The sequence below is a fragment of the Panthera leo genome, chromosome D1 (assembly GCF_018350215.1).
Source record: "Panthera leo isolate Ple1 chromosome D1, P.leo_Ple1_pat1.1, whole genome shotgun sequence".
In the NCBI taxonomy this organism is placed as follows: domain Eukaryota; kingdom Metazoa; phylum Chordata; class Mammalia; order Carnivora; family Felidae; genus Panthera; species Panthera leo.
The window spans coordinates 39,339,451-39,362,114 of NC_056688.1; the positions used below are offsets into that span (position 1 = coordinate 39,339,451).

At 40.8% G+C, this 22,664-nt stretch overlaps 1 protein-coding gene across 3 annotated transcripts in view; it reads right to left on the minus strand.

The window, feature by feature from the left end:
* The window catches only part of HEPHL1 (hephaestin like 1), an 81,703-nt gene that overhangs the window by 17,331 nt on the left and 41,708 nt on the right, over window positions 1-22,664 (minus strand). For all 3 annotated transcript variants that reach the window (XR_006193895.1, XR_006193896.1, XM_042906411.1), the window contains 5 exons: window positions 20,260-20,472; window positions 15,360-15,573; window positions 10,240-10,379; window positions 6,896-7,036; window positions 3,187-3,293 (listed from right to left, as the gene is read on the minus strand). Coding sequence is in view for 1 of the 3 variants with exons in the window: in XM_042906411.1 (XP_042762345.1) it covers window positions 3,187-3,293; window positions 6,896-7,036; window positions 10,240-10,379; window positions 15,360-15,573; window positions 20,260-20,472 (815 nt within the window). In the remaining 2 variants the exon portion in view is untranslated. The remainder of the gene's footprint in view (window positions 1-3,186; window positions 3,294-6,895; window positions 7,037-10,239; window positions 10,380-15,359; window positions 15,574-20,259; window positions 20,473-22,664) is intronic.

Consider the following 22,664-nt stretch of genomic DNA (forward strand, 5'->3'; position numbering starts at 1 on the left):
TGACTCAGCCTATAAAAAGAATTTGTGAGACTGTGCCATTTGTGACAACGTGGATGGCCCTAGAGGGTATTACGCTGAGTGCAATCAACAAAAGAAACTAAAATTCCATATGATTTCATTTATATGTAGAATGTAAAAAGCAAAAAAAAAAAAAAAAAACAAACAAACAATGAATAAAGAAACAAAGAACAAGCAAAACCAAGTTAACTCCAAACCAAGTTAAACTAGTGGTTGCCAGAGAGGCGGTGGGTGGGTGGATGGATGACATAGGTAAAGGGAATTATGAAATACAGACTTCCAGTTCTAACATAAATACGTCTAGGCGATGAAAAGTACAGCATAGGAAATATTGTCAATAATATTGTAATAATATTATATGGTGACAGATAGTGACTGACATTTATTGTGGTGAGCATTGAGTAATATACAGAAGTGTTGAATCAGTATGTTGTACCCCTGAAACTAATAGTATGTTCATTATCCTTTTAAAAGACAGTACACTGGTATAAAGTTAGAATTTCGTTTCCTCTCTGTTAAAGTGATAAAATTTTCTTGGATTATTGATATACTCTTGATAAGAGATAATAAAAGGTGTGTGTATAGTTTTCTCTTTTTACCCAGATTACATAATCTGCCTAGAAAACAAAGATTCTATCTTATCAAAATAATTTTCTGTATTTCATGTTGTCTTTATCAAGTCTTCAATTCCTTGAAAGAGCTGAGTCTTCTCTACTAGAAGAGCGAAGATATTTTTAGAACTATTTAACCTTCTGTATTTGTGTATTTAACCCTCACTATTTAACCTTGTGAAGTCTCTGTCACTATGGTTAAGCGGATAACTATTTATTGTTTCACAGAGACCTATGATCCTCTTTGACCAAGTGTTTTTAAATCTTTTGATATTTTTCAGAAACCTCCCAAAAATCAAATCCTAAATTAAGCCTTTTTGACCTTGAACCAACTTTGGGGATATTTTAAGAGGGTCCTGGGACATCTCAAAAAATTTGTTCTCTCCCCTTATTGAAAGAGAGATGTTAAAGTAATTAAGTGTATTTGATGGGTTAAATTACATGGGAAACATTGTGAAATAAGAAGTAATATTAAGCCTTTTTTATATTATATTCATATGGATATATATTATAAATGTTCTAGAAATTGATTAAATTCCTAGAAATTTGATATATCCTAGTATAATTTTATCAGTCATAATTCCATGTATTATTTTAAAATGAAATAGCCAAACTTCCTTATGAATTCCATTATAATGAACTCTCATCAGATCTTTAACCATGGACAATTTTGAAGACTTATCATTCACAGAGAGTTATTATTTACTCTGATATTTTTGTAGGAGTGAGACTCATAGAAAAGGCCTTATCAAGTGCTCCTGACCATTGACACTTTTGTAAAACTAGACCTCGAATACACATCTCAAAGCTGAAAAAGGCTCCAACACCTGATATCTGTTCCTGTAGAAATGCTAGAGATTTCCAAATCAAATTGACTAGGAAAAGAAATAGCCTACATTGTGATAAACTGCTTCCATCCAAGATGCCACACCAAAGCTGCATGCTTTAACTAAACATGAAACCCTTCCTTCTTCTCTTTCCTTCCTATACTCTGGCATTGGTCTGGAAAGATAACACCATCATCTATATCTCTCAGGCCCTTGCTAAATGGCAGGGGGGGCGGGGGGGGGGGGGACAGAAACCTTTCAGACTGCTAGATTTGTCCTCAAAATCCATGATGCTAAAGACCCGGTGATCCTCCCTCCAACCAATTTTTCTTCTATTCTCTATTGACACCCCCCCACCACCACCATTAGGAGTGCACTTACAAAGTCCAACTTTTATGGCCAGAATATCCAGTATCCCATTTTTACCTTTCTCCAGTTGTAACTGTACTTTGCTCAGTTAAACACAAATATCTATGCAAATCATAGTACATTTGCACCCCTACATTCTTATGATTATGTAAATCAGATCTGCCCCAATCACAAAAAGATCTCGCTAAAAGTATGCATCTTTGCAAGGCCAAAGTTGTACTTGATCATATGATAGCCTTTTATTATCTTTCAGCTGAACAAGGAGGTGCCTTTGCTGTGGCCAACACCACTTGAACCTGGATAACATTTCTGGGAAGTTGAAACTCAGATACACGAAACCACTGAACAAGCCACTTGGCTTTAGAAAGTGACTCCTTCAACCTGGTCTTTCTTTGACTTATTTGACTTTGATTGGTTTGGGCCTTGGAGATCATGGTTCCAAAGTGCACACCAGATATGGGGGATTATTCTGCTTATAATAATCACAGTCGTCTCCCTGGTGCACTGTATTCCTTCAAAAGCTTGAAATGCATTTTCATAGCTGCTAAACAAGCAAATGATCTCACTGAGACTAGAACACAGAAAAAGAATGAAGAAAATGACCAATTTAAGAAATGTGAACCTAAAGTTGTGTCCCATAAATACCACAGAGATTCAACAAAAAGCATCATGACCTGTGAATACCACACAGAAGATGAACAAAAATTGTGGGAGCTTCAGAGCAGTAGCTGGGAGAGGTGCTAATGCCTTAAATTTTGATCACATCTCTCAATTAAGATGAGAGTCTGATCAAAACGGGGGAATTGTTAAAGAGAGAGGGAGAGAGAAAGAGAGACAACAGGTCCAAAATAGAGTCACTTGTGCTAAGCCCACATCACCAAACTAAGGCTTAATTCCTAGGTTAACTAAAGTTTCAATCTCTCCCAGGAGCAGAATCTTAAACTAGTCAATCTGGAATTACCTGATTAGCAGTAGTGAGACCCCTGCTATTCCTCAAAGGAAGGTGACCTTGCCACAGACAATCTCCTTTTTGCCAGCAACTTCCTTGTTTTGGCTCCTTCTGCCTGTAAAAGTCTCTCATTTTTGTACACTTCTTCAAACGTCCTTTCTATCTGCTAGATGGGACGCTGCCCATGAATTGTTGAATAAAGCTAATTAGATCTTTAAAATTTATTCAGTTGAATTTTGTTTTCTTAATACTATTCAACTCAACCATAAACAATGTTCACAAATGTTCATGGCCATAGTCTGAGATCCCTGCTGTTGGCCATTACACATATATCTACCAGAGTTGTGATAACTTGAATAATTGGTTTAAAGTCATATTACTTTAAGCATTTTGGTTGCCCCCTTCATCTTACCTTCACAAAGTTTGCTGTTGAATAGTAAACCCACGGAATACAATTTGGGTCATTTGGTCCTGGACCAGACCTTTTAGGGACATTCCACCTGTAAGTTTTTATTTCTCCTGAAACAAATGAGAAGTAATAGAAAGAATTTACTAGTGTTACTTCTGTTCCAGATGTTTTACCTAAAGAAATAACAAACAGATCTTTATGTCCTTTGGTTAATATTTATTACTGGGGAGAATTACTCATTCATTAGAAATGCTCCAATTAAACTCACATCTTGAGTTTCTCTATTCTCAAAATGGCAGATTTTTCATTTCAGACTATAGCTTTCTTTCCAATTTGCCCTATATATTATCAACTGATGTTTATTCAAGGCATAAAGACTTATTTTATTTTTCACTGTTTTTTCTCCTCAAATTCCATATCTCCCTCACAAGAGCTATGCTTGAGCACACTTGAGTTACTGTAGGACTCAGCCTTGATTTCTGATTGAATCACCAGGGAGCTTTGTAAACTCTTAACTGCTGAGATCTCATTACAAACCAATGAAATTAGAGTATCCGGGACCTAGGACAAGGGCATCAGTATTTTTTTTTAAAGATTCTCAGGTGATTCTAATGTGCAGATAAGCAGGACCTATTTAGAACCAGAGAGAATCAGAGAGACTTAGTTCCAAGTCTCAACCCTATCACTTCCTATTTATCTAACCTTTGACAAGCTACTTGACTTCATTGACCTTTAGTCTCCTTATTTGTAAAGTGGGTTAGTCATCCATTTTTCAGATTGTTGTGAAGGTTAAATAAAATTAAATACCTAGGTTAGTGTGTCATATTGAAGGCAGTTAATAAATGTTTATTTGTATGTATACTAATAACAAACGTATGCCAGGGACTACATCTATGCATCCCCTGTGGCTGACCCAGAGCCTTGCAGAGAAGTAATAAATAAACTCACATAAATTAGCAAGATAATCACATTGTAAACGTCTCAAATAAAAACATTTAAATCATTATCTCCTTTTGAACTATCTAGGTCCCATCCCCACCCCATCAGTACATACAACCTATAGCTGAATGTGAGCCACAAGGTTAAACAAAAATTATGCTTACATGAAACTGCTCCATATTTGCAAATACACCAGTAGGTTAGCAATATAATTTTAGGTCTGGTTTCCATTACCTTTCATAATAGCCCCCCTGCCTTGTTAATTGTGAGATAAACAGCTGATATTCAGCTTCCTAAATGCAAATAGCTAAGGGGTGGTGTTATTAAAGTTGGAATGATTCATTGTTCGCCCCAGTGGGGGGCACAGCTCTAAACAAAAAGAGGACGTTCTGTGCATGTTTGTTGAGTGGCATCTTGAAGAAGAAGGAGGAGGAGAAATCTGAGAGGGGGCTGCTTACTTTTCTTAAGGCACTAGTTTGCTTTCCTTATCTCAGGCATGCCTAGAATAACCATTCTTCTCCAATTTGCCTGGATTTCGTGCACCAAATTAGTTTCTTGCTCCTACCCCTAATCTCTGGACTCTCCCAAGACTTTCAGGCTTGTCGGAGACCCTTATAGAATCAGAGAGGGATCCCTTATAGGGATTCTCCCCTCACAGTTTCAGTGAGAAAAATGCTTCTCTGCCATGTTCTAATCATTCTTCTCTCTAACCCCATAACCCCATCAAGGATGCTTAGAAGTCTAGTCAGCACAGAAGAGCTATGTCCCTTACTAGTCCTCACCATTAGGGCACAGCAGCCTGTGAGGGCTCACTCAGCAGGCCCAACAGCCCTATCAGACTGCCTACCCATGCCTGATTGGCACTTTTCTTCCTCCCTCCTGAGTTGCTTTTAACCATCAAAAATGAGTAATTTTCACTGCTTTTTTGACCCATTTAAAACCATTTCCCTCAGGGGTGCTTGGGTGGCTCAGTTGGCATTTGACTTTAGCTCAGGTCATGATCTCACAGTTCTTGGGTTCAAGCGCCACATCGGGCTCTGTGCTGAAAGCTCAGAGACTGCTTGGGATAATCGCTGTCTCCTCTCTCTCTGCCCTTCCCCCATTCGCACTTTCTCTCTCTCTCAAAATAAATAAACTTAACATAGATAAATAAATAAATAAATAAATAAATAAATAAATAAAACTATTGCCCTCTTCATAAAAGCAAGACATCCATTACAGAAAATGAAGAAAGTACAAACAATGTGAAGAAATAGAAAAGAGTATCACCCTAACTATTACTTAAAATACTACCCAAAATGTACAACCATTATTAACATTTTGGCTTATTTCCTTTTTAACCTTTTTTCCATACTTGTATTTTGCTTAATATGATACCACAGGTTTTTCTCATGTCATTAAAACCTTCACATCCATTTAATGGCTGAATAGTTCACTGTAAGGGGATTCCAAAATTTAAGTATCTCCCTATAGATAGACATTTAGAACATTCATGAGAGACTTCTTAAAGCAGTAAAACACAGGCTCCTGAATTGGGGAGTAGGGTGGGGTGTGGAGAGGCAGGAGAGTTTGGGATTGTGTCCAGTGAAGATTTCCTCCCCCCAACCCCATCCATGTAAGAGTATCTTGCTAACGTCTTCTGGTGATGCATTAGAGTGTTTTCTTTTCTTTCTTCTATGCATCTTTAATTTTTTCCAAGGCTTATATGACTTTTATTGTAATTACTATAGTATTTAGTATTATTCATATATATACATAAGTAAAGTGGCATATAATTCCCCTGTAATTACACCTATGATTGCTCTCAATTTCATAACTGAAGGTCACAGAGGCTCTTAACATTTACTACAACCACATTCCAACTGTGTAAATGTATGGTTCTTTTAATTATGAATCTTCTCTCCCTTCAATGCATATTTTAAAACTCAATTGGAGTTCTACCTATTTTATAAGGCTTTCTCTATTTTCTCTGAATCAATCAATCGATCTTCATGGATTTTCCTTCTCTGAAATTTTTATAAACACTCCCAGATACATTCTTGAAACTCTCTACCAGTTAGAATTTCATTATGTATAGTCTGCATTACTACTGAAATAATTCATCTTGCTTGTCTTGTTTTTCATCCAAACTCATTTTAAGCATCGCAAGAGAAATATATGGTTAAGTGCATAGGTTCTGAAATCCAACAGATTGAGGTCCTGCCATTACTAATATATGACCTGGTCAAGCTCACCCCTCTGTGTTTTAGTCATCTGTTAAGTGGACATGACAATAGCATATTTCCTCAGTTATAGAATGTGCATTTTTCACATTTTCACATAACTGAAATCAAGATGCATCTTCAAATCAGTGGCACGTTAAAGTTTAATTGACAGTGTGTTTTTTCTTTTTTTTTAGTAACAGATAAAATGATGATGGATATTACAACCAATGGTATCAGAGTCCATGACATATGTTAGTGTCTACCTTACTAGAAAATGAGATTATTAGTTTTTTTAAAAAATATAGAAGGCACAGCACCTGGCCAAAGATGAACATTCAATACGTGTTAGCTATTATTATGTCTTACTACACTTTTAGGTCCCAAATAGAGCCCTGGAAACACCATAACCACTTGGTCATTAGATGAATGATGATCTCATATTGGGAGTGACTAGGTGATGGCTGGAACATATTGACATTAACATGAACTTTCCAAGACCCTTCAAAGATCAGAAGAGAGTTGAGTCCAGTGTCCTTATCAGCATGGAGCAGATGTCTGGTGTAACTTACCTGGCTTTGTGATGGGCACTTGGAGTTGCTTCCCACTCTCCATGTCTTCAATACCATGGGCTGAGATGGAGTAGGGCCGCTTAGCTTTGTTCTTAAATATGACCAGGATGGAGTCACCCACCTCGGCATGAACCATTGGGCCTAAAGGCAAAACACAGGCCTGTGTGCATTATCGTTGTTCTTTCCAACATTGATGTAATATAAATGTAGATGGTATTTGGCCAAATAAAACAAAGGTTACCTTCTTCATTAGTGCACTTCCTTTGGAGGGCAATACACGTAACATTAAATACTCAAGTACTATTTGGCAATTGGACCAACCTGGGTTCAAATCCTGCTTCCTTCACTTATTAGAGAGGTCTTGGGTAAGTCAAGTAACCTGCCTGACTCTCAATTTCCTCACCTACGAAACGGGTTTAATAACACCTATCGTAAGGATTAAATAAGATAATGTACGTAAAGCGCTTATCTCAGTGCACTGAAACACAGTAAGTACTCAATAAATAAATGCTGCCAATTTTACTACTGCTGAGACATAATCTCCAGGAAAAGCCATATCCACATGATATGGTGGCTTTCCAGTTGTATGTAACCTTTGGTAAGTCTGAAATCGCTCATTTTCTGGTAAATGGATATATTAATAATCATCACCATCATGAGGATCCAAAGAAATATTGTGTATAAAAGGGATTTGAAAGACAAGAGCAAAATTAAAACATCCACGTGCTGATCTATGATCAATACAGTGATTTCATTAATGCACGTCCAGTGCTGTGTCCCAGCGTTTGGATACCTTGAGGAGATGTGTGCTCCTCAGCACTCATGCACACACATTTCTGTGAGAAGCAACCCTCCTGTGTGCCACTGGGAATTGGCCCACACCCTGCTGGACCAGCATGACCGTGGGATAGCCCTCGCCCATGCCGGGTGCCCCTCACCTCTCCGTGCCTCAACAGTGGCACAAATGCAGCTTGCTCAGTGCAGGCGCCCCCCTGACAGAGCACCAGACACACCGGGGTCATGTGACACTGCTTCGAGAAGGATGGAACAGACTCCCATTTGGGAGTCACCTTAGACCTGGTCCTATGGCCCTGAGGGATTTATTTGCATTCTTGGGTGCCCATGGCAGTCCACATCATAGAAAGACACACCCATGGTAGGGAGTCTGAATATACCCATCCAGTCTTTACTGATGGTCACAATTGCTTTTCTGAGAAAGGCCACTGAAGTGTTAAATCAGCCTAAAATTTGTTGGACTGGGGTGCCTGGACGACTCAGTCAGTTAAGCCTCCAACTTCCACTCAGCTCATAATCTTGTGGTCTGTGGGTTCAAGCCGCACATTGGGCTCTGCTGACAGCTCGGAGCCTGGAGCCTGTTTCAGATTCTGTGTCTCCCTCTCTCTGCCCCTCCCCCGTTCATGCACTCTCCCTCGCTCTCTCTCTCTCTCTCAAAAATAAATAAACATTAAAAAAAAATTTAAATCAAATTTGTTGGACTATTATGATCTTTGGAGGGAAATACTGAGTATGAATTAGGAAGTGCATGAAAAAACGCTCTTTTATTTTTATGATAGAGCTAGAAAAGAATGCATGCTTTTAAACAGCATACTTGGGCATAGTTACAGATAGGTGCACGTGCACGCATGTACTAAAATCCTTATTTGTGACTCATTGCCACTTCAATTGCACCTGCTTTGCTGTACTGGTAAGGGTGAATGTCTTCTGATTCGGGGCCTGATAGGTCCCAGGGAGTGGTAAGGAGCAAAGGTGTGCCTGTTGCCTGCCCTGTGCCCTTTGGAACTTCAGGAGCACAGGCCTGTCCCTGAAAATGCAGAAAATGAGTGGATGGGCCTTGTGCTCTCCTGAGGGGAAGTACCACTGGGCTTGCCTCTGACGGAGTCCCTCCTTTGTGTCATTTTACTGAGTAGACCCAAACCGGGGCTTTTTGAGGGGCAAACCACCCCACCCTTGGCAGGACCAGCACCTTTTTTTCTGGAGTTCATATGACAAACACAGCTCAAAAGAAGGAATGTTCCCACTGGGTTGACTCTTTTAGTGTGATAAGCTTGCATGTCAATGCAGGGAGGGTGCAGGGAAGGTGGATGGGGCATCTAATAATTTATCAAGCTAGCTGTCCTGGTGCCTTTTTTAATATTAAGAAGCACTGTGTAAACTCATATTATTTATACAAGTCACCTTGTGCATTTAAATATGGGAACAGAGGGGCGCTTGGGTGGCTCAGTTGGTTAAGCATCCAACTTCAGCTCAGGTGGTGATCTCGAGGTGCCCTGTGTCGGGCCCTGTGCTGACAGCTCGGAGCCTGGAGCCTGCTTCAGATTCTGTGTCTCCCTCTCTCTCTGCCCTTCACCCACTTGTGCTCTGTTTCTCTCTCTCTCTCTCTCTCTCTCTCTCTCTCTCTCTCTTGAAAATAAACATTAAAAATTTTTTGAAATAAAAAAATAAAAATGAGAACAGAAAAAAAAAAGGGAACCGATTTCAGAAAGCCATCTAGATTAGCCTTCTGCCTAAAGATCTCATATTCATGATGGGGTCAGGTTTGGTGACTCCCAGGTGAAAGTGGGGAAGGAAAGCAGGAAGGAAGAGCTTATCTGATCCCCAGGTCAGGCAGCCCAGGGTATCAGACAGGCACAGTAGGTTCTGAGATGGCCACATTCAGGGCCTCCTGAGCTCAAACCAGGCCTTCTACCCTTAGCACTCCTCTTATGCAAGGAGTTTCTCATTGGCTTGAATTATTTTCTTAATGTTTATTTATTTATTTTGAGAAAGAGAGAGGGAGAGAGAGAATCCCAAGTAGGCTCCGTGCTGTCAGCACAGAGCCTGACGCAGGGTTTGATCCCACAAACCATGAGATCATGACCTGAGCTGAGATCAAGAGTCAGACATTCAAATGACTGAGCCACCCAGGCGCCCTTTGCTGGAGTTGTTTTTATGGTGTGTTCGTATGGCCCTGTGCATAGATGATCCAGGCCCTTGAAGAAGCTATGCAAATACTCTGCTTGCTCATCTGAGGCATCACATTATTCCAATTAAAATGTCCTGGCTCAGCAGAGGGATGGGAAAGGAATTTCAGGGCAACAGATGCTGGTTAGACTGTTGACGATATGGACTCGTGTTTGCGTGTTATCCGGTTGACTCTCCTTTGAATGAGCTGAGTACAGAGCATGCTCCCTGACAATGCGAGGGCAGGAAGATGTCACACTTGGGTGAATGCACTCGGGCCACTCTGTCCCTGCTGTCCCTTCTCAGGTCTAAGTGTGACAGCGTATGTGTACATGTTCACGTGCCTTGGGGCTGGCAGCGCATGGCTGCGATCTGTGTCATACCCAGCAGTTCCAAGTGCTTCTCTCGTGGCGGCCGGGCCTTGATCTCCACAAATTCCCCATCGGTGTATTCTCTGTAAACCACTTTCTTGTACTGAGAGCCAATCCAGTTTTCGGTGTGGTTCATAAATATATCTCCATGTCTATAAATCAGAAGCAGCAGAAATTAAAGTTGTCAGAAGGTAGAAAAACCTTGGGTGCTCCTGAGTGATTCAGGGGTACTCGGGAGCACTGTTTCCCATACCTGGCTGCCATCAGAATCTCCCAGTGGAGCTCAACTTTTGCACCAGGCTCTCTGGGAGTGGAGCCAGGAATCTGTATTTGAAAGCACCGCAGGGGGTTCTGACTGGCCCAGGTCTTACTTCTTGGGAACCATTGTTCCAAAGCTTTGCTGGGTGCTGACTGCGGCCAGCCTTAGTTGGAGACTCCTAAGGGCCCCTTGAGGTGGTACTCCTCTTCCTGGGACTAACTAAGCTCACACGCGTGCATGTGCATGCACACATGCACATGCTCACACTCTATTACCCTGAATTCCTTCAGATTCCATTTATATCATTCCATACCTTGTTCTACTTTTCCACCTTAAAGATCTCAAGAAAGACTCTGGGTTGTATATTATGCACATACTCATATACAAGTATAGGCATAGTTGATTCTTGGTAGTCACAGGAGTCATGTTCTAGAAAGCCACTTTGAATACTGAAATAATGAACACTAAACCATTGTCCCTAGGGGAAACATAAGGTTACGTTTTGCAGGTGTTCAGAATGAATTGCCCCAAGACGTGCCACTTTGGCATGTGGATTATGTTGAGTTGAAAGCAATCAAGACCCAAAAGATGCAGGAAAAAGCTCTGACTTTCCCTCTAACTGCCCAGAAGAATTTAGGTAGAGGACCCCCTCCAGGAAGGGGCTATTACAGAAGGTAACTATCTTATAATATGAACTAGGGGTGGGAGACAGAGAGGAATTTAGCAAAGCCTGTTAAAATTCTTCTCTCTGTCCCATTGTTTCTGAGTGGCCCAATCAACATTTGTTTACCTAACATGTACTCTTTTTCATCTTCCTATGAATTGCTTTCCTTCTCTTTGAAGTCCCAGACCCCTACTTCCTTCTCCTTCCTTCAGAATGACATATATATCTCCTTTGGCCTCACTGTCTTTGGAATCTCTCATGTCTATGTGGATTCTCCCTATGTAAGTAAATTTGATTTTCTCCTGTTCATCTGTCTCCTGTCAATTTAATTTTTAGGCCAGCCAGAAGAATTTGAACGGTAGAGGAAAATCCACCTCGCCGGCAAAAAAGTTTCTTCAGACCTCTGGTCCCAATACTTTCATCAACAGATTGATAAATACCCTTGTTCTATGTGTGCTTCTGTTTCAAGACATCTTATTTAATATATACTGCTGATTCATTAACTTTGAACTCATGGCCACTAGCACTATAAGTCACACCTGAAGGCAGCTTATCTAACACATGTATTTCCTCTGTAAGACACATCGCAGCCTTCTTGCACTTACCCTGGGGGCCACTTTAAACAGCTAAATCACCAACGAAAAGCGCACACACACACACACACACACACACACACAGAGGCACTAAATAGACCACAAAGAGGATGCTTGTTTACAGTGTGAAAGCTGAAACAAGACAGTGAAGACAGAGGGATGTTTTGTTTGTTTGACCTCAGCTGGAAATGTGCGCATTGGGAGACACAAACTCTTTGCTGCTTTATGCATACCTATGAAGGACCACAACAGCACCACAAAAATTGGTTTGGGTGTTACAAATAAATTTCAGTAACTAGGCAAATTTACAAATATGGAATCTGCAAACAATGAGGATCAACCATATATTTAATCCATCACCAAGATACATCATCACAAAAAGAAAAAAATCTATCAGTTTTATCTACAAAATAGAGTATGTCTCCCAGCCTTCCATTTCCCTCTATTAAACTACCTGCACTCCAACCTAAGCCCGCTAGGTCACTTACCCGTATTAACTGGAGTTGTTCTTAATCACTCTCCCTGCCACCCACGCTTCCCCCTTCCCTCCATCCTCTACTCTACACGCAGAGTGACCCTAACCTAAAAATTCCACCAAGTGAGTCCTTGTGGAAAACCTGATGATGGCTTCCCACTGCCAAATTCCTCAAATTAGCTCTCACATCCCTTTGCTGTCTGCCTCTGCCAACCTCTCAGGCCTCGTTTCTCGTCACTGGCACCCACGCACTCTACGCTCTGGTCATCCTAAACATTCTCTCTTGAGCTCCACATGCCCTCCCCACCTCCGGGCCTTCCATGTGTTATTCCTTGTGCCAAGAACACTCTTGCCACCTCTTTGACTGGCCTATTCCTCAAGTCCCAGGACAAAGACTACTCCCTCCTTGACCACCTCTCTCCCTCTCTCCCCCAGGTGGGGCCATGTGCGCCTGCCGTGAGCTCCCCCTGTGCCCTGCACCTCTCCTCTCACAGTGATTGCCTCACTCAGGATGCTTGTTCTAATGTCTGCCCCACGAACCATGAAGTCTGTATGGGGAAGGACCTGGCCTGCCCTTATCAGCACTGTTTCACTCGTACTTTGTACAATGCCTAGCAGACAGCAGGTACTTAACAAAGGCACCTATATCTTTGACCTAGACCATATGCTTTCCGAGGCAAGAGAACTTTTCTCCTACTTTTATTTTCCAGAAGTCCTAATAACACACGTGGTAGTGACAGAAATGCCTCTGGAGCCATAGCTTTACCGTTTCTCGGCTTTCCTCTTCTGTGGAGTGGGATGATAATAAGGCATCCGTCTCCCAGATTGCTGTGAGGATTACATGGGTTAGGATCTGTAAAGCGCTATGCCAGACACATACTGAGCACCAGGGAAGCGCATGCTCTATCACCATCTTGCTGGGACGTCATGTGACATGCTGGGCCAAAGCTGAGCAAATGGGTCAAGTATACCCTAAGGGTCTTTATCAGATAGGGTTTGTAAAAACCCTAGCAAATGCCTGGCATATGGTGGGTGCTCAAGAAATGGCAGTCACTATCTCAAGTCCCAGGGTAGTTAAATTAAATGCGTATCAGTCCACAAGCTCACGAGTACTGGGAATACAAGGTTTTTTCTCTATAACAACTTAATCTCTGTTTTCGAATTCTCTCCCACTGCACAAACCCTGGCATTGTGCTGATGGTCCCACTGGTTGCTTTTCTGGGATCCCGAGGGCTTCTCGGTGCTTTCTTAGGAAGCTCTGGGAAAGACATCTGAGGCAGAGGGTCTGGTCTAACCCGGACAATAAATGTCTCGGGGATAACCCATACTGAGAGGTGGTTTGAAAGCTGGGTGTCTCCATGCCATGGCTTTGGCTCAACGAGCAGAGGCATAGCTACTGGGGGGCAGAAAGGACATTTGTCCCTGGGCTTCGATCCGCAGGGGTGCCACAGACGTGCCACGACAGGAACTGGTCATTTCAATGTCTACTGAATTTTTATCTACAGATCTGTTGTACTTTGATTATGTGAACATGCTCTCAATCGGCTTTGTTTTTAGTGATTTATGGGCAATATCCAGAGTGGCAGGGCAGGGTACAGACACACCCGGCACGCTTTATCTCTCTACGTCACCTGGAGACAATCCCGGAAGACTGAGACTAGAGCTTCCTGCCAGCCCAGAGAGATGGGGTCTGAAGACACAAATTACACTGAGTCTCAAGAAAGTCATGGAAGACGAAGAGTATAAGGGCTAAGAATATACACACAATATACATACAACAGAGTTATCATACAACTATTTCTTCAGTTATAGCAGCCTTTTAGTAAAAATAATCACTTTAGAAAAGGCTGAATTACGGTTCATTTCATTTTCCAATGCACCAGTATTAGTCTTTAGCTTGTATTGGCGGCACTGGCTTTGCAGGAGAGGAGTGTCTGGTTTAATAAGTGGGTTGCTGAGTCGTGGAATACATTTTAAACCGCCCTGTCCCTGAGGCAAATCTTTTTTAAGTGGAAGAGGCATTTTGTTTCTTCATTTATCCATGAGGTGATGCTGTTACACTCTCTTTTCCGGGTGTCTAAACCCTCAAAACAGGCCAACAAGTAAGACGAGAAAAAAGACATGTTAAGATTAGGAACATTTGGGCATAGACGAGTCTGTGTGGGACACGACTAAAGAGAATTAGTATGGGGGAGGGGGTCTGATAATAAACAACAAAGAGGAACAAAGACATGGAAATTAACATGCTTGGTGGTGAGAACACAGATTGGTCTTTCTTCAATTCCAGTGTCAATGACTAGGGGTTAGTCTTACCTCTGTGCCCTGAGTCTCCTGGTCTGTATATGGGGACAGGGAATAAATAACCTAAGCAGCAAGTTGTTTAGTGGAGGGTATGAACTTTGGGGTGGAGTCTGCAGGTCAGTGCCCAGCAGATGCCTCTATACCTTGCATGGCTCTACCCCAGTACATCCCAGTGGGAAGTGAAGGATACTTAGGGTGGGTGGGGGGCCAGGGCTCACAGCCTTGCCCACTCTTTGGTGTTCAGCTTCCGCAGACAGTGCTCTCATGGGAGGGTCAGTCTTGGGGACCTTCTGGGTACAGGGCCTAGTAGAGAGACCAGCTCCTCCCTCCCCCAATTCCAGGATCTCTGCCAAGGCAATGCCTCCGACCCACTCCCCATCCAGATGGACGCTCTTTCCCCACGCTCCTCAATCTAGAGCAGCCCATCTGCTCACCCCACTGCGCACCCGCCTCTGCCTCCCTCCCTCCCTACCATTTCGTCTTCACAGTCCCACGTCACTGGGATCTGCCTCTTTCCCTAAGGCCTTCTTTCACGCTAGGCGCTCTCTCAAAGGCACAAGCATTCTTGGGACAGCCACGCTTGCAACCGGCACCGCACCGTGGGTGGGGATGCGCGGAGCCTGCTGGGGTGGGGATGGGGGTGCAAATGACTTCCTTCAGGCTCCCCTCCCGGGATGAGGCCCTGGCAGCTTCCCTCCTCTTTTGTGCCCCTAGTAAGAGCCGCTGTCTGCCAAAATAGTGCAGACAGAAGCAGGGCGTGTTTAGGTTTTCACATTTGCTAAACGTCTACCGAGTGTGTGCAATCCCACCCAAGAGACTTGACGGCTTCGCCCGTGGTACCTTTCCCCTCCTGCGTCCGAGTGCTGCTTTTCGAACTCCCAGTTTTTGTTAGGGGCATAATCCCATTCTACCTCTTCAGCGGCGATGTAAAAGGTTCTTATCATCCCGTACGGCTGCTCAGAAGGGTCCTTGTTGCCACAGCTGTTGACCTCATATATCTGATTCATGCCTCTCATGAAGTGGTGCAAGGTGGAGCAAAACACCCTGAAAATACCTGAAACAGAAATCGCTTGGCGTTGTGTGCGGCGCTCCATGCTTTCGATTTCGGTTCGCTCACCAGCTACAGCATTTTATTCCCAAATAAATAAATGGTAAGGTGAATTCTTAAAATGTCAATTTTATATGGTATTTTAAAGCCAGACTCCAAGGGGGAATAAAGTACGTTGAATATATTTACTTACCAGGGGAAAGATACCATCTGAGATTCATTGGTAATGGAAAATTAAAACTTGCAAAGTTGCTACCGAGAAATGATTTCTCTGGGTCTTCCCTATTGTATACACCTGTTAGAAGATAGTTGCCCCTGGAAAATCACTGATGGGTACGATTATCTTAGCCTGGTCCAGTTTAAAATGAACTAATAACCTGTATCATTAATATTCTAAACAAAGTTCAAAGAGGGGCACATTTCTGAAATCATGTATTATGCCCTAAAATATTTCATAAACTATATACAGTGCAATATACAGGTAAGGTACTATTATTAAAGCCAGGTGTATTATTACTTCGTTAGGCCTTTGAGCAAAGGAGGTTCTCATGACCAATGGCAGGTCTCCATCATGCCAGACGAAAAGAAAAAAAAATCGGCCAGATTGCCCTACATAATGCCAACAAGCATGTCTGAGAATTATGTAACTTTATAAACTGAATTTTCTAGATTGGCATCAGGTAGATACATCTTAATTGAATTCACCATAAAATCATATGAAACAAAAATATTGGAAGATATTAACTGTCAGTGGAATTGCTGCATCAATAAACCTTCCCTTCCTTTGGTAGACACTGTTCTTAGAGGCGAGTGATCAGGGATTAGTTTCACTAATTACCCCTTGAGGATGAGCAAAACCCATTGGTTCAGTGGGTACTCAAGCCCCCCAGCACTGACGAGGACCTCATGAGGAAGGGTCTTTGGGGAATCACACAGAAGACGCTCTGAAGGTAGACATGGGAAGAGCTCCCTTTGCACGTGTTGTTTGGCAGGCAGCCTGCTATTCATGGTTCATTATGTTCTTCACTAGCCGAGGAATTATCTTCTCTAAGAACAAAGAGGAATTGAAGGCCTTGGTTGTGGCGATGGTTTCACAGATGTATATATACTTACCTCCCGCCCCAGTAATCTGTTTTTTTTATGCATAAATATATGTTTCTTTTATTTTTTTATCATTTTACTTATTTTTCATCCCCTCTCGTAACCATCAGTTTGCTCTCTGTAGTTAAGAATCTGTTTCTTGGTTTGTGTCTCTCTCTCTCTCTCTCTCTCTTTTCCTTTTCTTTATTTCCTTTGCTCATTTGTTTTCTTTTATTATTATTATTATTATTTACATTTATTCATTTTTGAGAGATAGTGAGAGACAGAGCACAAGCGGGGGAGGGGCAGAGAGAGAGGGAGACACAGAATCCAAAGCAGGTTCCAGGCTCTGAGCTGTCAGCACAGAGCCTGATATGGGGCTCGAACTCACAATCCGTGAGATCATGACCTGAGCCGAAGTCAGATGTTTAACCGAGCCACCCAGAACCCCTTTATTTGTTCTGTTTTTTAAGTTCCACATATGAGTGAAATCAGATGGTATTTGTCTTTCTCTGACTTGTTTCTCTTAGCCTTATACTGTCTAGTTCCATCCTTGTTGTTACAGATGATAAGATTTCATTCTTTTTATGACTGAATAATATTCCATTGTACATATATACCACATCTTCTTTATATTTTCATCTTTTCATAAACACCTGGGCTGCTTCCATAGTTTGGCTGTTGTAAATAATGCTGCAATAAACATCAGGGTGCATGTATCCCGTTGAATTGTGTGTTTTGTGGTGGTGGGGGGGGGGGGGGGCGGGAAACACCCAGTAGTGCAATTCCTGGATCATAGAGTAGTTCTAGCTTTAATTTTTTGAGGAACCTCCAGACTGTCTTCCACAGTGTCTACACCAGTTTGCATCCCACCATCAGTGCACAAGAGTTCCTTTTTCTCCATACATTCACCAACACTTATTGTTTGTTATGTTTTTGATTTTAGCCATTCTGACAGGTGTGAAGTGACATCTCATGGTGGTTTTAATTTGCAAACTGTAAAGACTCCCCCCCAAAAACTACTAGAACTGATAAATGAATTCAGTAAAGTCGCAGGATACAAAATCAATGTGAAGAAATCTGTTGCATTTCTATACACTGATATTGAAGCAGCAGAAAGGGAAATGAAGAAAACAATACCATTTACGATTGCACCCAAAACAGTAACTATCTAGAACTAAACTTAACTAACAAGGTGAAAGACATGTACTTGAAAACTATAAAACAGTGATGAAAAAAATTCAAGATGATGCAAAGAGATGAAAAGACATTCCATGCTCATGGGTTGGAAGAACAAATATTGTTAAAATGTCTATACTACCCAAAGCAATCTACACATTTAATGTAATCTCCATCAAAATACCAATAGCATTTTTCACAAAACAAGAACGAACGATCCTAAAATTTGTATGAAACCGCAAAAGACCTCAAAAAGCCAAAGCAATCATGAAAAAGAAAAAACTGGAGGGATCTCAATTCCAGATTTCAAGTTGTATTACAAACCAGTAGTAATTAAAACAGTATGGTACTGGCATAAAAAGAGACACATAGATCATGGAATTGAATGAAAACCCCAGAAATGAACCCACAATTATATTAATTGTATCAATTATATCAATTATCCTCAACAATTAATCACGTCAATTAATCCTCAACAAGGGAGGAATTAATATACAATGGGAAAAAGTCTCTTCAACAAATGGTGTTGGGAAAACTGGTACAGCTACATGCAAAAGAATGAAACTGGGCCACTGTCTTCCACCATACACAAAAATAAATTCAAAATGGATTAAAGGCTTAAATGTGAAACCTGAACCCATTAGAATTCTTGGAGAGAGAGCACAGGCAGTAATCTTTCTGACATCGGCCATAGCAACATTTTTCTAGATATGTCTCCTGAGGGAAGGGAAATAAAAGCAAAAATAAACTATTGGGACTACATTACAATAAAAAGTTTCTGCACAGTGAAAGACGCAATCAACAAAACTAAAAGGCAACCTATTGAATGAGAAAAATATTTGCAAATGGCATATCCAATAAAGGGTTAGTATCCAGAAAATATAATGAACTGATACAACTCAATACTCAAAAAACAAATGATCCAATTAAAAAAATGTCCATGAATAGACGTTTCTCCAAAGAAGACATATAGATGGCCAACAGACACATGACAAGACACCTAACGAACTCATTGATTTGTGTATATTAAATATCAACAACTTTTTATCTATCAGTCATATCTCAATAAAGTGGTTTTTAGAAAAAAGAACAAAGACAAAAAAATTTGAGTTGAAGCCTAGGGTCTACTCATATTTTGGCCAAATGACCAAGCTGTTAAGCAGTCACAGATTTGTACTCACCACGAAACATAAACTGGAAAACATTGTCATAAGCAATTTGGAAGCTCCTAGGGCACACGTGTAATACCAAAGCATTAGAATGATTAACCAAGTCTCTAAAATTATTGCAGCCAACTGCAGCTTTGAATGCCAGTTTCTATTTCTGTGGATTAAATCTGGCTGTTTCCCTCCTCTCCCATCTTCAGTGTCGAAGAGCATATTTAAAAAACAAAAACAAAAATCATTGTGCTCAAGACATTCCTTGGTTTGGGTGATTCATAGTTATGAATTCATAGTTATGATCAATTATACTAATGTAGACGAATTCATAGTTATGATCAATTATACTAATGTAGAAAGGTTAAATACTCAAAGTCTATAATGCACGGGTTATGGAACTCCTAATTTCAGGCAGTTCTTAGGCAAAAGTTTTGAAGCACAAGCCCTAAGTGTTTAACCAATGACACTGAGAGGCATCTAAACTGTACTTCTAGTGCGAAGCAAAGTAGACACTAATTCATAAAGAAGACAGAGCCAACAAGTACTCATCTTGGGTAGTATATTGGTTTCGTTTTAAGACTAATGAAAAAGTTGGGTTGGAGAAACATTTTGAATGCCCATGGCACTGGCTATCTTATTTTTCAAACGAGCCATGTGTTGCTCTGAATCTCTTATAAAAATGCCCCAATTATCCAATTAGCTTGGAAATGTCTAAGAGAAGGGATGAGTACTGGCCCTTCAATGGGCCCTCAGTGGACTTCTGACCCAGTGCAGCTTACCCTCCAGGGAAACTAATGGTGCCCAATAGAATGAAAATGCAGAAGTCTCCAAGTAACTTATCAGTCTCTAAAGAAGGTCATGTCTATCACCTGGAAGCATCCACTGGGCTGTCTATACCTGGTAGATGCTTCAGAGCAGCAACTAAAATGTCTGTGCTTTAGGAGAACAAGAAATACCCTCTTTCTTGGGGCTGAATCATTCCTAGGAATGAATCAAGAGCATTCTCCTAAGATTTGTGTGGCAAGGTCATTTAGGGGACTTCTTCTTTGTGTCATTTTAGATGCTTTATGTCGTTTTAGATGCTTCTCCTCTGTCCTTTGTACTGTGTGTTTGGAATAAAATAGTTAGGATTATCTGATTGTAACCAAGACTGTATGTCTTGCTACATCCTCTGAAGTGCCCAAATTCAACCAGTTTATTCCAGGGGAGGACACTAAGGGTATACGCCTGAAGACAGTAGTTTGGTCACCTGCGGTGGCCCTGCCGAGTTTACCTGCATGGTCTGGCTGCATGAACACCGTTGTGGAGGTATGGGGAAACAGAGCCAGGGTGTCACGATGAGTTCCTCGTAGGTGGATGGTGTTCCCTTGAAAATAAACTCCGTGCATATCAGTGTCAGTGCCCATTCCAATCATATGCCAGGAAACTCTATCCTTTTTGCACATGCTTAGGCCTGGCTGGTTGCCATACATATAGCCATTAATAGCTAAATGAAAGGAAAAAGATAGTCAGAGCCCAGTACGATTTTATAGATACAGAAAACACACCATTTTAGTACAAGATTATCAGTGTGTGGGGGCAGTCTGTTCAATTGCTCAAGTTCAAACTATTTACAGAAGATCCTTACTACCAGAGAGTAAACACACTAGAGAAAAGTCACACAGTGACTCAATCCAAAATGGAGACTAAGAGGAACAATGAATAATGAAAATATACTAAAATTGTGAAAATATTATGTATAACAATGTACAACAAGGGCACAAACCCTAAGAATCAATAAGGAATAAATCAGGTTGTTTTCTGGCATAAGTTTTTCTGACAAAATTGTTTGACAGCGTAATACAATATCCTTCATTTCACATTTTAGTTTTGCAGATTATAAAGAGCATCGTCCTTGTGAAAATATTTATGGACTTCGCCATTTTCCCCAAAGCTCGTGATTTGAAAATCACTTTCTTTTGAGGTTCTTATTCTGTTATCTCCCTTAAGTGTCTCTTCTTCGGTCATTAATTCACTTAATTTCATCAGATCTTCATTTACCAGTGGATTTACATTTGATTCCAGAAGTTATCAGACATCTCATTACTGATTTCATGGAACTGGCGTCATTTGAAAGATTTGCAATTGATTGACATTGTATTTGCACGTCTGGTCAGTGAAGAAGGATTGTTTTGATGGGGGGAGGGAGAAGGACGCTAAGTCTATAAGAGGCTAGCCTTTGATTAAATAATTTTGCCTTTTGGTAAGTTTTATTTCCCTGCCTCAGCAAAATAACTGAAGGAACTTTGAATAATGGTTACTTAGATATGAAGACCTTCTGAATCTCCAGAAATGAAAAGTGTTTTTCTCTTTTATATCAGCCTCAATCCATTGATAGTGGCTCCCTGGAGCAGTGTCTTGAAAAGAATTTAGAAACCACATCTGTGTGGGATGAACCCCACTCTGTGTGGGATGAATGCATTAACTGAATAGCATTGTTTGAGGGGTGACTACACATGTCTTATGCGTGATGCCCTGTAGAGAGATAAAGATTCTATCCTCTCCCACTTCTTACTAATGCCCATAGTAGGAAAGAACAACTATCACACACATAAGTGACCTTCTGTTATAATCCCATTGCCAGATAAAATTGCTTTTTATTTCTGTGTCTGCAGAACCAATGGTGCTTGGTAATTTTACTCAAATATCTGAGATTATTAGCAGAAAATCTAAGAAGGATGCTTTGAGAGCATTGCATTTTCTGAAAAAAATCTTTGATAATACCTTTGCAAATAAATTATGTAAATCCTGCCCATTGAATGTTAAAGTGATATTGTAAATTGGGGTACTAATGATTTAGTCCTTGACTGGCCCATAGAGAATCTTCTCTTGCCTTGGAACTCTAGTTTAAATTCTCTCTTTCTGGAACATTCATTCATGCATTCAACAAACACCTTTGTTTGTTTGCTTGTTTAACAGTACTCTAAAAATTTATTGAAAGAATGATGTCATTGCTGGTTATAGTGTCAGATAAAGGTAGTCAAAGCCCATGGTAAGGTCTGGTAAAGAAGTTATACTGTTCTGCCTTCTCGTGTAGACTTGTCCCCTAACCCAGATGATATTTGTTGACTAACCCAAGAACTACTGTAGGTATGCCTCTTTTTCATCAGAAAAGACCCCCAAGGATAGCTCACAAGCCGTTGAGGATGCCCTCTAGGAAAGGAGGTCCACATCTTTTCATATAGACCACATAATAGGTGTAATGCAAGGCACTGGGTAACACGAGAGGCACTTTTTCTTTGGTATTGTTGCCGTCATTTTCTCTCATACTCCATGCAAGCAAGACTAGAGATAGAATTTAATTCATAATTAATGTAAAATTTAAATTAAAATACATTGTTTTCCTTGCATTTTGTTTTAAAGATGACGTACTCTCCATGTCGAAAATATGAAAGTGTATATTACATTGCCAAATCAGGATGGAGCTGGATGTGATGTGGTCTGTTGGGTTGTTTTATCTTTTCTCTTTATCCTTTATCCTAAGGGCCTCTCTTAGGATAAGTTTCTTTTGCGACTTAGCTTCTCCACTAAGGAATTGTTATGTTTCCTCATTCTACTTTCTTCTTCTTCTTTTTTATTTTTATTTTTTTGGCTGCTAGGAGGGTGGGAAACAAATTTCATGATTCAGTTATAACAAAC